At 52.5% G+C, this 15055-nt stretch overlaps 1 protein-coding gene across 1 annotated transcript; it reads right to left on the bottom strand.

The window, feature by feature from the left end:
* Nucleotides 1-8870: 8870 nt before the first annotated feature.
* Nucleotides 8871-12680, bottom strand: CCDC177 (coiled-coil domain containing 177). The gene is made up of 2 exons (XM_044231255.1): nucleotides 12366-12680; nucleotides 8871-11375 (listed from the first exon to the last, which is right to left on the bottom strand). Exon 2 carries the CDS (start codon nucleotides 11345-11347, stop codon nucleotides 9227-9229), a length of 2121 nt encoding a protein of 706 aa, XP_044087190.1. The 5' UTR covers nucleotides 11348-11375; nucleotides 12366-12680; the 3' UTR covers nucleotides 8871-9226.
* Nucleotides 12681-15055: the final 2375 nt, after the last annotated feature.

The following is a 15055-nucleotide window of genomic DNA, read 5'->3' as shown; positions in this document are numbered from 1 at the left end:
TATTTTTCTGCCTATGGCTTCACTCTAGTGTGCTCTAGCCTCTCCTCCCTTCTTTTTATTCCTATTATTTCTAGGCCCTCAGGGCATGTCATAGTGATGTTTTTACTTATTTTAATAACCCTTCCTCAGGCAGCCTTTTCTCCTCCGGAACAGTTCACGTCCCTCCCTCCTTGTTATTTGTTAACATTTCTTTAAGTGGCTGCAGGAAACGGGAGTCCATGCAGAATTCTTGACCTGCCGATGGCAATGGAAGCAGACTATGGAAAGTAAGGCCAGAAATTTTGGCTGGGCCTGTACCAAATAATTAAATGGCTTCACTCTTAATATCCTTATTTTTAAAAAAAGGTTTTATTTATTTATTTGACAGACAGAGAGCACAAGTAGGCAGAGAGGCAGGCAGAGAAAGGGGGAGGAGGCAGGCTTCCTGCTGAGCAGAGAGCCCAATCCAGGGCTTGATCCCAGGACCCTGAGACCATGACCTGAGACGAAGGCAGAGGCTTTAACCGACTGAGCCACCCAGGCACCCCACTCCTAATATCCTTTCCTTGTGAATCTCAACAGGAAGGTCTGGTCTGATAAATGATAATGGGTGTATCAGGTGAGGTGAAGCCCACCCTACTGGATGCCCCCTTTCAGGAAGGAAGCAGGTAAACAACCAGGCTTTAGCACTCAAACCCCTAGCTTCACAAGACAGTGAAAGCAAGCACTTGCACCTACGTGCAGGAGTAGCCGATTGTAACTGGGAATGGTTGGTACAGGCAACATCCAGAAAATAAAACACGGAGCTCGCAGCCCAGAGACGGAGGGAGCAAAGGAGAGAGGTTTTTTTTTTTTTATTCCTATTATTAGGAATAATAGGTGAGCCACCCAGGCACCCAGGAGAGAGCTTTATTAAACTGCTCTAATAAGTAGCTTTTTTTTTTTTCCTCCTTTTTGGCAGGGCAAAGTCTTCTAGAAAACCACATGCTTAGGGATAATTGGGAAGCCAAATCCTTGACACCGGCAACTGTCCTAATAAGACCAGAATGAGTGGAATGGGTTAGAGTGGGAATCCCCAGCAGAAGGTCTGACCAGGGCAGGGGATCTATTCACATCATTCAGATAGAGAGAGGGATGGATGGTGTCTAATTTCCCTTTGAGTCCTGAATATGATCCAGTGGCCTAGGAAGTGGAAGCCTAGCCCCAAACGACACGAATTTGTCAGGAAGGAAAGAGTCGCCTAGAAACAAGTAGGTGAGGTGGTGGGAGAATTTACCAATGGGAGTTAACCACACCTGCAGGATGAACTGGACTTGGGCTTGTCTTCCAGAGCAGTGGCTGTCACACTTTAAAGAGCAGCGCATGGGGGTGCCTGGGTGGCTCAGTGGGTTAAGCCTCTGCCTTCGGCTCAGGTCATGATCTCAGGGTCCTGGAATCGAGCCCCACATCGGGCTCTCTGCTCAGCAGGGAGCCTGCTTCCCCTACTCTCTCTGCTTGCCTCTCTGCCTACTTGTGATCTCTCCCTCTGTCAAATAAAATAAAATAAAATAAAAAATTTTAAAGAGCAGCACAAATTAACTGGGGATCTTGCCAAAAAAGCAGCCCGATAGAACTTCCCATGTTGATGGACACATTCTACACTTCTGCTGTCCAATAGGGTGGCCAGCGGGCACGTGTGGTTACTGAACACTTGAAAGATGAGTAGTGTGACCGAGGAGCTAAATTGTTTAGTTTCATTTCAATGTGACTAACTTACATTGAAACAGGCCAATGTGGTTAGTGACTCCCGAATTGGAAAGCATGGATCTATAGCAGTGGTTCTCAAACTTAGGTGAAGACAGGGTTCCCCCGGAGGGCTGGTTAAAACACAGATGGCAAGGTCCCACCCCCACAAAAGCTGATACCGATCTTGCTGGCCTACGACCACCCGTGGAGAACTGCTCTGGAACATGCACTGAGCTTCACGGTCAGCATGAGAATCTCTCATCTTTGCTCCAAGCAGCGAGCCTCAGTTGCTCCCTCAGGGTCAGCATACCTGTGCATGGCACAGTGGGTTGTGAATTCAAGGCTGGCTTTGGAAGGCTCCGGGAGGGCCCCCTTTTAAAAATATCTTTCCCACTGATGCCCGAGAAGTGATAGGACAAGACAAGTTACAAGCATTTACTGCACAGCCAGAGGAACTGAGGTCCAGGCTTGGTTATGCCCAACACTAGCCTTTGTGACCTTGGGCGAGTTACTTAAACTTTATGCCTCAGTTTTCTCATCTGTCAGATGGGAAGAATAATAACACTTACCTACCTCATAGAGGCCTGCTGAGGATTAGGGGCTTAAAACAGCCACGCAGTACGTGCTCAGTATGGATTAGTTATCACGATCCGCGATCCCAGTGTTCACAGATCATTCACTCCGGCTATGTACGCACTTGGCTCACCCTGCAGGCTCTCTTCAAACAAGAAGATACTCCTGGGAGTCACGCTCAGCCTACCCTACTATTTTGCTGAGGGCTCAGGAGGCCTGTAAGGTCCACTGGGGACTCCCTCTAGGGTGCCCAAGGACAGAGGAATGGTGACAAAGCAGGAGGGCACCTCGCTTTCTGACGTACACATGAAAGCTGGCACAGGCCACTCGGCTGTGCACTGCTCTATGTCCGGAATGGGGACTCGACTTCTCCAAGCCCAGTTGTGCCGCCAGCCTCCAGGCAGCTGTGTGCAGGGCCAGTGGAGCAGGGAAGAATAGCATTTTTCTGCACCTTCTTAGGAAAAGTCATCTGTTGAAGATGAAGCAATGAGAATATACACCCACCTCTCGCCTTCTGCTCCCACATCTGTTCCTACAATGAGCCATCAGCACTTTCCCAGGCTGAGCTTGTCCCAGACCCCCTTTCTCATGCCCACGTGGCCATAGCAGAGACAGCAGCCCATCCCAGAACTGCTGCCAGGCGTCAGAGCTTGCAGAGCTGGCGCACCTCCCACCTCCTCTTCTACGTGGTTCTGCTAAAGATACTACTGTGGAATTTGGTACAATGGCCGAAACGTCCTTTTCCCCAAGAAAGGCGTACCCATTTAAAAACATTCGGTCATCTTAACCATCATTTAGGAAGTCTTAAAATAAAATTTTGAGAATTATCACCAGATGTCAATTTTATTGCCAAACATTTGGTAAACAAGGTAATCCCTCCCTCCCCCAAACCTAGCCTACAGCACATCACTAGGGGAGCCGTTACTCCAGAGCCCCTTCCTTCAGATTGGTTGGGGGACTGCCACACAGCAAGGGATACAGACAAACACAAAGGGCTACCATCAGAGCCTGGTGTCCAGTGGGACCACCTGGCTGGTGTTCGGCCTACCTCATTCCTTCCCTTTCTACCCAAGTTCAGAATAACAATATCCATGAATTGAGTGTTATTTCCCAGAGATTGAGCTGCTTTCCAAGCATTAACTCATTTAACAGCTGCCTACCGTGTAGGATTTGTTGTCCTCCTTTTACAGATGACTAGAGGGGCCCATGGAACAGTAGGTAAGAGTCTGAATAAGTCAAGAGACTTGCTTCTTTGCCAAACTCTTTGCCTTGAAGCTATGGCAGCCACATGGACTGGATGTTCAGAACTTTGTAGATTTGAGTCATCCTATCATGCTGACATGTTCTGAATGTCAACATTTTGGCATCCGAATTCCATTTCCCAGCCAGTCTGCCACACTGAGTAGGGGAAAGGAGAAGTATGGTGGCAGTAGGAAGACGCTTGGTCACCCGTGTGGCTCATTGCCGGGCTCCGGAAATACGGACACTGTGCTTACAGGCCGGAGCCTGAAGCAGCTCTGAAGCTGGAGGTAGGTGGGATCCATGGACCCCTACCCAGGGGCAGCTCAGTTTCTCCAGAGCTTAGCCTTCCCTGGAAGAATACGCCCACCACTTCCCTCCCTCTGAAGGAACGGGGATGCTGGAACTGGTAGGTAGGTATGTGTGTGTGTGTGTGTGTGCATGTGCACATACAGACACAAACACAGGAGTGGGTATGGATCTACTGTCTGACAGTCCTATGAATTGTGCAAGGGTCTGACACAAGAACATGCCACCAAAACTGTACTAGTGGAGAGGAAGAGAGGCATGAACACTTCAAAATGGCAGCTAATTTAAAAATCACTTTGGACTAAGTCTGTACTCACATGGGACACGACAGTATTTGATGAATCAGGAAGGAACAACAGGGCAAACAATGATCATCACTGTTTCTCAAAAGGAAACCACCCTCCCCTCTATGTCCTAACATCGGCTACTAAGCCCACCTTCTGTCCCAGCCCTGACTTATGGGAAGCCTAAGCAGCACCAGGGCCCAGTCTGAAGGGACATGTGAGGGGATGGCTTGGGCTGGGAACAGGTGCACCCAGAGGGAGCACCAGAGCTCCGTGGAACAGCAGACACAGGTGAGCAGACCAGGTGCTCTTCTATATGATCCGGTAATGAAAGCACGTGATTGGTCAGAATACAGCAGGTATCTAATACATCAGACAACCGAAGCCAAATGTGGATCTCATATGGGGCCCAAACCACATTTCTAGAACAGAGAGTTATCTGCTGGGTTCCTGAAAGCTGCTTTCCAGGCCCTGTCAAGAAATGCCAAGTTTGGGACGCCTGGGTGGCTCAGTTGGTTAAGCAGCTGCCTTTGGCTCAGGTCATGATCCCAGGGTCCTGGGATCGAGTCCCACATCGGGCTCCTTGCTCGGCAGGGAGCCTGCTTCTCCCTCTACCTCTGCCTGCCTCTTTGTCTGCCTGTGCTCGCTTGCTCTCTCTCCCTCTGTCTCTGGCAAATAAAAAAAAAAAAGAAATGCCAAGTTTCCCTGTGTTCATCGGCCAAATGTTTTCGGGGGATGTGCAGGCTGGAGAGGCAGACGTGTGGTGGAGAAAAAGCAAGTCTACAGAGCAACCTGCAGGCAACCTTGATCACCTGGAAGTCTTAAGAAGAATATTTACTTCACTAACCGTTCTCATCAGTTTAGCATTGATCCGCAATCTCTTTTTGTTGGAACTGCGAAGCTGGAAATGCTTCCGAAATGTTGAGTTTCTGGTCTCAGCACCAACAGTCGAATGATGAAGCTGGTACCCTGTTTTGATGATCTGGGACTCTGCACGGCCTGAGGCTCATTCTCTGCCGATCATTCCCTGTCTTTTTTTGACGATCGTTGTTTATGCTGCCTCTGTTAACGTCATGACAAATAACATCCTTGAAGGTAATTCTTCTCACTCTCTCTTGACTGTAATTTAAAACTGATTAAGTACATGACCTTATGAATTCGACCTGATTAATCAAGGCTCCTTGTTAATCAAGGGAACGAGAACAACAGGGACTGAGAGACGGTGTCATGGTTGGCAGATGGTGTGTCCTCAGAAAACTGACAAAGCTTGAAGTTACTGCCTAAAGGGCCATCAGATCTGCCCGTGGATGGATGCCAGGGTGGGGAGGTAGTTAGGCCCAATGAGGACATACAGATAGATGTCTGCTCATGACCGTGAAGCATCAATGGTCCCCAGGGTCAGGGATGGGATTTTGTCTTCCCAGCATCCAAAGCAGTGCCTGGCACCCAGCAGAGGTTCAAGGTAAATTTGTCAAATGAATGGAGGCGTGCCCACCCAATCGATCCTTCACAGATCTCCCCGGATCACAAGTCAGGGGCCCACCAGCCCTCTACCATCTATCCCTCCCTCTCTCCATCTAGTATTTATGCGCATACCGTATGTGAGATGCTAAACTGTGAGCTAGAGGGGATTCAACGCTAAACAATATATAGCCCCTGATGCAAAGTCAGGCACCCCTGTTTCAAGGGACTTTTTAAAGGCGAAGAATGATAACTGGTGACCTTTACAGAGGAGCTTGAACACAAACTGCATTATGATAGGACTTCACTCCTCCATCCACTCTTCACGTTTGGCAAATCCCTTGAAGATTCAGCCTGTGTTCTTCTGGAGGGAAACGTCCATCTTCCTGTCCGGAGGTGGAGTAGGCACTCGTCATTGCTTGAGAAGGGCGCTGGACCAGCTTCACGGAGGTTTCCACCTGAAACAGTTTTGTCCTGCTTGTTTCCTTGGTAATGAACCAAACAAAGGCTTCTTCCAACCCTTCCCGCTCCTTCTTACTCCATTTCATGTTTTCTCTTTTCGGAGCCAGGGGACGCTCCAAGAAGGCAAATAATAAAGGTCTGAGACCGCTTCGGGGCTGCCATTTCCTGGATGGTGAGAAAACTTCCAGCATGGTGCTCTGAGGTCAGTTCTGGGCACTTGTTAAAATGTTTACATTAGGAGAAGTACACCTTTCTCCACCCACCATCCCCACTGCCCCCCAACCCTCCAAATGTCCCTTGCTATGGTTCAGAATAAGAACCACTTCTCTCTGGTATCATGTCAAAGAGAATATAAATGAAGGGCCCAACAAAGGATTCGTGGAAATTGCTCCTCCTCAAAGGGCAACAGGACCATTTATCCTAGGATATAGAGATGGGTCTATATTCTAGAGGATAGTCTGAAATTTAGAAGAATCATTCTTTACGATGACTATGTCTGGCTTCTGTTTTTGTTTTAGTTTTACTTAGCTGTGTGGATCTCTCTCTCTCTTTTGTTTTTTGGGTTTTTTTTGTTTTTGTTTTTGTAATCCAAGTTTTTTTTCCTTTACACAGTGCTCTGCTCTTAAGTGCAAACCTCTAATTTGGTGACATTCAGATTCAGACCTGGGCCTTTGCATCACATGGGACACTATCATCTGCAATTTGCTTTCTTTTTTTTAACTTTATTTAAATTCCAGGTAGCAGCAACGTGCTTTTTGAGACCATTCTTTTCTGCATTAGATCATGACAGTACCTTGTACTCTCTGGGCATAGTCCAGTCACATGATCCCTTCTGTCTGGCCATTGCACCTGCAGTTATAAAGTCATAGGGCTGAGAAACCACTTGATTCTGATTCATCTTCACAGTGCTGAGGAGGGCCGAAGTCATGATACCGATTCCACAGGTGGGGAAACCAAGGCACAGAGAGGTGATCTATCCAGAGTCACTCAGTAAGTCAGCAAACAAACTGAACAGAGGGCAAGGTAAGATCACCTGTGTACCTTTCAGTGCGTTATCCAGAAAATCAGATTGTGTCCTTCTCAGATGAATGCACGTACTTTGGAAGAAAGTAGTTTGAGGTGGAATTTTCTATTCAGGTTTCAAAAGCTCCCTAGGAAATCAGGAGCCACAAGGTAAGAATCAGTATCAAATTAACCTTTTAGTTAAATGCCCCTGACTCACGGACAATACCAATTATTCCAGCTAGCTCACTGATAATCTGGTTACCGACAAGAAGAAAATCAGAGGAGAAAATTCAGCCATTCAAGAAATAAACCTTGGCACAGCTTCTGTGTAACACCGAAATATTGCTCCTTTCTACACAATGCTTTTGTACCTGCAGGCATGCAACCGGGGAAGGGGGTATGGGTGAAGTGTGGATGTATGTGTGTGTGTGTGTGTGTAATACCGGACATTTCAGGGACAATTCTGTCCAGCAGAATATACACGAAACATGTCTAATATAGTAGTTCTCTACCCTGATTCTTTTCTTACTTTTATTTTTTGGTAACTTTTATTTCCTGATCCTGATTTAATGTAAAATGTAATGTTTTCTGTGATGAAGGCAGAGTCAGCGGGTGGATATGGCCAGGGGCTAATTTCAGCTTCATGGGAAGGAAGCACTCTAGACATTAAAGTTGCCTGAAGACAACTGAGTGGGACTTTTTGGACCAGGAGGTGGCCTGGTCTTGCAAATATTTTCCCCCAGAAGCTAAATGATTATCTGCTGTGACGCACTGCCCCTTCCAATGCCCAGGAATTCATGTTTCCAGAAACGAACTAGGCCAATGGCAGCCCTCCTGCCTCTCTACTCCAGGTCAAGAAAGGCACAAGGAGACCAGCAAATAATACTGAGGCGGTGCTTTGGATCCAGAAGACCTTGAGGTACCAGGAGAAGAGTACTGACAGCTCCGTCTGGCCAGTGGGGAAGGTGAGGCACGGAAAGAATGATTCGACACTTTCAGCAAAGGTGAGGGGGAACCAGGACCTTAAGGGGGAACATACTCTTTTTCCTCGTGTGAGGGAGGAGGGCAAGCTATACTACCAACCATAGCGGCCACAACTCTCCACAGCAAAGCGGCAAGGCTAGCCACCACAGATTACCCTGAGGGCAGCTGGATGGCTCCTTCACCGAGAGAACCTAGCTCCATGCTTGCTGGGCCCACCCTCGGGACTGCACCCAGGGCTGGAAACTGAGGGAGGATCCGCCTGGGCAGGCACATAAGGTAGGTAGCTCTGCTTCATAAGGCATGGCTGCTGTCTTTTGAGGAGTGGGCTCCACACTGGGAGGTGGGCATCAGACACGACCTCCCCTGAAGCTACCCTGCAAAAAAACAGAATCGGGGGGAAGGATGCTGCCTGGGCAACTCATCATCCCCAGGGGCTGGGGGCTTCCACTACAGCAAAACAGCATCACCAACCAACCGATTTCTTGTGTCGCTGGGGAGAATAAGGGTTGGGGGGACACAAATGGATCATTTGCAGATGATTGTCTAACTAGAAGGCCTAGGGGAATCAACCAAAAAACTACCATAACCGAGACCAGAGTTTGCTCAAGTGGCAGATTAAAAGTCAAGCATACAAAAACCAATCGCTTTTGGCGTCCCTTGGTGTGGTCTAACACCTTGGAAGAGCTGTGCTTTTCTGCGAGGCCTCTGAGTTTTGTGCAACTTGCCATTATTTAAAAAAGATGGAGGGGAGCCAAGGTCAGGCCACCTCAGCTGCAGATACCAATGTCACCCCAGGCAACAATATGCAGAAGGTGCCTGGGCTGACTGCTGCAGAAGGGGGCGGCCACCGCCACACCCTCCCCTACAGAGAGGCCCTCCCTCGCCTCGTCCCCACTCAGCCCCCCCTCCCAGTTCTTTTTCTATTCCAAGCCCAAAGACACACTGGAAAGCATGGCAAGGGCCGCTGCGGGAGCCACCCAGGGTGGATGTGGTTAAAGATTGTGCTATGTCATTTTCAAATGAAGTCTGTTTTTTTAAAAGGCGGTGGGCCATCAGGTCTCTCTGTCCTCTCGTTGCCTCACTGGTCAAGACCCTGGCGAGGCCAGGGCGTTGAGCTGCAACGGAAGACTCCCCTAGCCTGTCATAAATGCCAAGGGAGGCCCCGCAGGGCTGAGCCTGGCAGCCTGGCCAGCCCAGGACGGTGGTCATTTGCGGTCCAGGCTGGCGTGCAGCTGGGCTTCCCGCACCATGCGGTCGAAGGAGCGCGTGTTGGTCTCCTCGCGTACCTTCTCCCGCACGTGGAAGGAGGCCCGGGCCGTGGAGCGGGCGGTCTCCAGTGCGCTCCGCCGCTCCCGAGAAAGCTGCTCGCTTCGCTCGAGCTTGCGCCCGATGGCCTGCAGCAGCTCCTGCCGGCGGGAGTCTTCGTCCCTCTCCACCTTCTCCTTATTGGCGCGCTGCGCTCGTTCCTTCTCCAACCGGCTCTGGCCCACGCGCCTTGCCTTCTGCTGCACAGCTTCCTCGGCTGCCTGCGTAGCGTGCTGCAGCCGCCGCTCCCCGGCCCGGGCCAGCGCCTCCAGGTGCGCCTGGTGCTCGCGCCCTTTGCGCTCTGCCACTTCCTTGGCCCGCCGGCCCTGCAGCTCCTCCCGCCGGGCCCGCTCCCGCAGCTCGCGCGCGCGCTGCTCCACCAGCTGCTCGTAGTTCTCCTGCGCGCGGCCCAAGCTGGCCTCTAGGGAACTCCGCAAGCCCTCTCGTTCCGCGCGCTCCTGCCGGGCCCGGCCTTGCAGCAGCGCCTCGTGGCGCGCGCGCTCCGCCCGGCTCAGCTCCCGCTTCTCCCGCAGCAGCTGGCCCTCCTGCCGCTGCTTGGTGCGGGCCGCGCGCTGGGCGCGCTCCCTGCGGACCACCTCGGCCCGCTCGCGCCCTTCCTGCAGGCCCTCCTCCCGCTGCTTCAGGTTCTGCTCCTGCTGCAGCTTGCGCAGCCGATCCTCCCGGGCCGCGCGCTCAACCCGCTCCCGCCGCAGCAGGCCCTGGCGTTCGGCCAGCTCCCGCCGCCGCTCCTCGCTGCGTTCCCACTCCCGCTGCCGCCGCCGCGCCTCCTCGCGTTCCTCGCGCCCGCGACGGCCGCGCCGCTCCTGCACCTGCGCCGCCCAGGCCCGGCGGCCCTGCTCCAGCGCGCGCTGCTTCTCCCGCTCCTCGCGCTCCCGCCGCTGCTCCGCCCTCACGCGCTGCTGCTCCCACTGGCCGTGCGCCGCGGCGCGCTGCTCCAGCAGCAGGCGCTCCTCCTGGTGGCGCGCCAGCATCAGAGCCGCGATCTTTCGGTCGCGGTCCGGCACCCCGCGCAGGCCCCGCTCGGCGCGCACTTGGCGCACGATGCGCTCTACGTGCTGAGCCGTCTGCGGAGAGTGGCTCAGGTCACCTAGGCTGAAGCTGCGGCCTGTGAGCGGTACCAAGGCCAGGGCGGAAGGACGGCCCAGGGGGTTGGGGGCGGAGGACGCGGAGCCCGCCGGACAGCTGTTCCTAGCCGAGGCCCGCGGAGGCCAGCGCAGCTCCCGCAGGCTCTCCCCGCTGTAGGAGGACGACGACGCGCCAGACTCAGAACTGAGGGCGCCCTCGCGCCGACGGGACAGCGAGTCTAGCGAGTGGCTCTTCCTACCTGCCCGCGAAGCCGCGGGCGGTGGTTGCGTCCGGGCTGGAGATGGGCTGGAAGAGGCCTTGCGGGTGGCGCGCGGCGCAGGCGAGCCCGGGAGGCTGGCGCTGCTGCAGCTGCTGCTACTGCCAGCTGCGCCGGGGACTGAGGCGGCAGTGGCCGCAGTCCCCAAGGGCGTGAAGAGGCGCCGCTTCTCCTCGCGCACAATGCGCTCTCGCTCGGCCCGGCACTGCTGCAGCTTGGCGCGTCGCTCTGCCTCGTAGGCCTCGTACAGGCCGGTGGCCACTCGCATGGAGCGGCCCGGGGCCTCGCGCACCAGGTCTGCCAGGGCCCGTGGCAGCAGCTCCACGGGCTTGACTGCGCAGCGGGCGCAGGCCTCCAGCGAGCGGGGACTGGTCAGCACGTAGCGGCTGCCCTCGGCCTCTGGACAGTCGAAGTTGAAGAGGTCCAGGTGCAGCAGCGGAGACTGCTCCCGCCGCCCGCCTTCTTCCGCTGCGCCAGGGACTTCAGCCTTGCGGGGCGCCGCCGCCGAGGCCGAGCCCGAGGCTGAGGCTGAGGCCGAGGAGGCGGCGGCCTGCTGGGCCCCCTGTGCCTCGGGGGGGCCAGGTGCGGCGGCTGCATCCCCATCCGAACCTTCAGGCTCGGCTCCCTCCTTTTCCTCTTCCGGCACCGGGTCCACCATGGCTGAGTCCTGTCCTTTTGTGGAGTCCCTGCGCAAGACAAGGTAGGGACATCGAGGAATACATGAGAGCAGTCCCCCCCACCCCGCCCCATTCACATACCGCCACCCCCAACTTAATCAGCTTTGGGATTAGGCTCAGAGGCCCGGTGGGACGTAAATCATAATACCAATGCCCTGAAAACCCAGGCAAGGGTGGAGGGGGGGGGTCGGAGAGAGTGGTAGGAGGGATGAGACTGTGCAACCGGAAAAGCCTCAACATTCCTCAGCCCGAGTGTGCGGGGTAAGGACCTGGGGCCCGGCTCCCCAGGGCGTCTGGCCCGCTGGATGCATCTCCTTCCTGCTGCAAGTTAAGATGAAAAGATCGCGGTGCAGGCAGTAGCCGGCCAGGGAGGCGGTGGAGGATTCCCGGGAGGATTAATGTATTTGTTTGCAGCTTAGGCGGGGACCGGGGATGCAGCTTTGCAGGAACAAAAAAAAAAAAAGAGAGAAGAGGCCTGTTCATCCTCAAAGTGCATGGCTGCGAGGACCCCATTTACCTAGGGAAGAAGTTTATTTGGGATTAGGCTCAGAGGCCCTGTGATTTGTATGATTAAATTTACATGATGTATATTACATGATTGCCCCCTGCCAAAGGAGACCCAGGCCCCGGGGCCCGGGGCTGATGGAAGGGCTGAAACAAATGCCTCAATTACAAAAGGCCTGCCCGGGAGAGGTGTTCGATTCTTGTTCTGTCTTTTGGACAGAGCTTGCTGGGAGCTATGCCGGTCCCCTTACCCCCACCCCCGGTGTTTGCTGGGGATGGAGAAGGCGCCTGGGTCCTCTCAATCTCGATCCTCTCGATCTCCTCCAAGTCTGAACGTGCTAAAGGCACCATTCACTCCCATCTAAGCTCCGACACCTGCCCCTGGATGCCCTCCGAATCCCCCTACCGTATCGCTGCGAAGTGGGCTCTGGGGACTCAGCTAGCCCGGCCACGCCAGTGCCCGCAGCTCCTGGCTCTCAGGGCAGGTTCACTCACCGCACGTCCCGGACTTGGGCCCCGCGCGGAGGGCTTTTGTTCGCAGCTCGCAGCTAGCCGCTCGCCGCTCTCCCTTGCGCGTCTTCAATCCCCGCGCCCGCGGGATCGGATTACTGCCGGCTGCAGCCGCGGTAGGAGCCCAAGCTGCCACCGCAGCCACCGCCAGGGTCTCTCCATGGGGCCCGCACACATCCAAGATGCTCCCTACCCGCGGGAGGGGGAGTGCGACAAGGTCTCCCTAAAATAACGCGGCTCTGCTCCTTTCCCTCACACTGGTTCTTGAAAAAGGAAGCCGGGTTTCATCGCTGCTGCATCCCTCGCGTTCTCTCCAACGGTGAAGGTACCGCAGGTCTGGCGACGCCCCCGGCGCCTCCTGGTGGACGTTCAAGGGTGTTGGTTTGTTTGCTTAGAGGGCGAAGAAGAAAAATACATGTATATTTGGCGGAGATGGATAGATTATGTTGTTTGGTGCGGATGGAGATCTATCTCCATATATATATATATGTTTGGGGGAGGTGGATCTATATATATTTGGTGGAGATGGATATATATGTGTATATATATGTATGTATTTATATTTGAGGGGAGATGGATATATATGTATTTGGTGGGGATGGATATATATGTGTGTGTATATATATATATATATTTGGAGATGGATACACACGCACACACACACACACACATACGGTGGATATATCTGCTGAAAACCCCTATTCCATATATAATACCTCAACTGGGTAGAATGAAGGAATAGCTTGGCTTGTTTCTCAAGGGGACCCTGAGAGACATAGAAACTTGATAGTGAATAATTGCATAGAAATAGGGTTTCTCATCCAAACTATGATTTTATTTTTTCAAGAAAAACTATGAGCGTTCAGGTAGGTTTGAGACAGTCAGAAAATGTGTGAATAGTGTTTAATGTAAACTTGGAGGACTTTCGGGTTCCAGGTAACACACATTAGAACCAGTTAGGGCTGTTTGATGAGTGTTATTTTGAGACACCTCCTCCCCACCTTTTTTTTCCCATTTGGAGTGGCAGTGGCTGTAGAAGACAGATGGGAGGAGGAGCTTGGCAGGTGGGTGGGGCATGATGAACTATGTTGTTAATAACCTAGCTGCTGTCAGATAGGCAGTGAGAGGCAAGTGAAGGATTGAAAGCAGGGAAACAACATGATTGGATTTATATTTCTGGAACATAACCCTAGCAACAATGGAGTGAAGGCTTTGGTGTGGGGGAGGGCGGTCAACAGGATGCAGGAAGCCCTGTTAGCTGGACATTATAGTCACCCAAGGCAGGAAAGATTGGGACTTAAGGGGGAAGAGTAGCAGGAGGTGCGGGTCTGGGTGACCTGGGGCATGTACAGATTCCTGAAATAGAAAAAGAATATTCAAAGATAGCTTGGCCCTGGGGGTGTGAGAAGCAGTGAAGGGTTAGAGCTGACTTCCTGGAGCAATGAGGTAGTTGGGTGACCCCAGTGAGAGCATGGACCCAGGAGGGAGGATTAGGTGATGGGGAGGGCCTGGGAGGAGGGGTTCCTTTTTGGACCACTTGAGTATGAGGCGGAGCTGGCCAGCAGATGGAGCTAGAGTTTAGGACATCATCCCTGTATACCATGTTCCTAAAACCAGCAGAGGGAGTGAGATCACCCAGGAAGGGCCGGAGGAGCGGCAAGAAAGGCAAGAAGGGTATTGATGAAGCTGCTCAAGGAGAAGGAGTCCAGGAAGGAGACCAATAAGGACAAGCATGAAAGACATGGTGACATCAACAAAAACAGCTTCAGTATGGGTATTGGGGTTGATGCTGAAATGCAGGAGATTAGGGGAAGGTGGGAAAATGAGCATTAGTAAATCTTAATCTTTTTTTTTTTTCTGTTTTAAGATTTTATTTATTTATTTGACAGACAGAGATCACAAGTAGGCAGAGAGGCAGGCAGAGAGAGAGAAGGAAACAGGCTGCTTGTGGAGCAAAGAGCCCAATGCGGGGCTTGATCCCAGGACCCTGGGATCGTGACCTGAGCTGAAGGCAGAGGCTTTAACCCACTGAGCCACCCAGGCGCCCCTAAATCTTAATCTTTTAGTGGGGGCTACTAGCAAACATGTTCAACCTTTACACCAGAGGGAGGACAGTATCTTCATCCTCCTGGGCAGAAAGCAAGTCTTCTCTGACCCGGAGGGAAACTCGATCTCCCAGAGATGTTTGCTGTACACACTTCCTTGGAAAAATGGTCCAGAATAAAAGCCTTTACAAGACATCCAGAAATGCTATGGAGAACTACCCTCAATAGGGAAAGGGCGCAATCAGTCAGGTGGCGAGGAAGAGGTGGGGCTAGGATTTGGACGAGGCCCTATCTGATCCTGAAGGGGCCACCATGCTTCGGGTTTCCACAAGTAAAGTATATAGAGATGTGAATTTAGGTGCAGGTGAGAGGGCAAGCCAACCTCTCCAAACCTTGGTTTTCTCTTTGCACAGAGTCCCATTCCATTGCTTACCTCAAAGATCAATAATGTCTGCTATGTAAATGCCACCTTTGTCACTGAGTAGGGACAATAATTGCTACCTTCCAGGATTGTTGTGAAAACTGGAAAGATATAGGCACAGTGCCTAGACGAATGTACTGTCAATAAGCAGTGATAAAATAGTTACCATTCATTTTGATAAACCTCATCTTATAAGCATGGTCAAAATC

Source organism: Neovison vison, chromosome 13 (assembly GCF_020171115.1).
Source record: "Neovison vison isolate M4711 chromosome 13, ASM_NN_V1, whole genome shotgun sequence".
Lineage (NCBI taxonomy): Eukaryota > Metazoa > Chordata > Mammalia > Carnivora > Mustelidae > Neogale > Neogale vison.
This window is presented reverse-complemented; position numbering and strand designations above follow the sequence as displayed.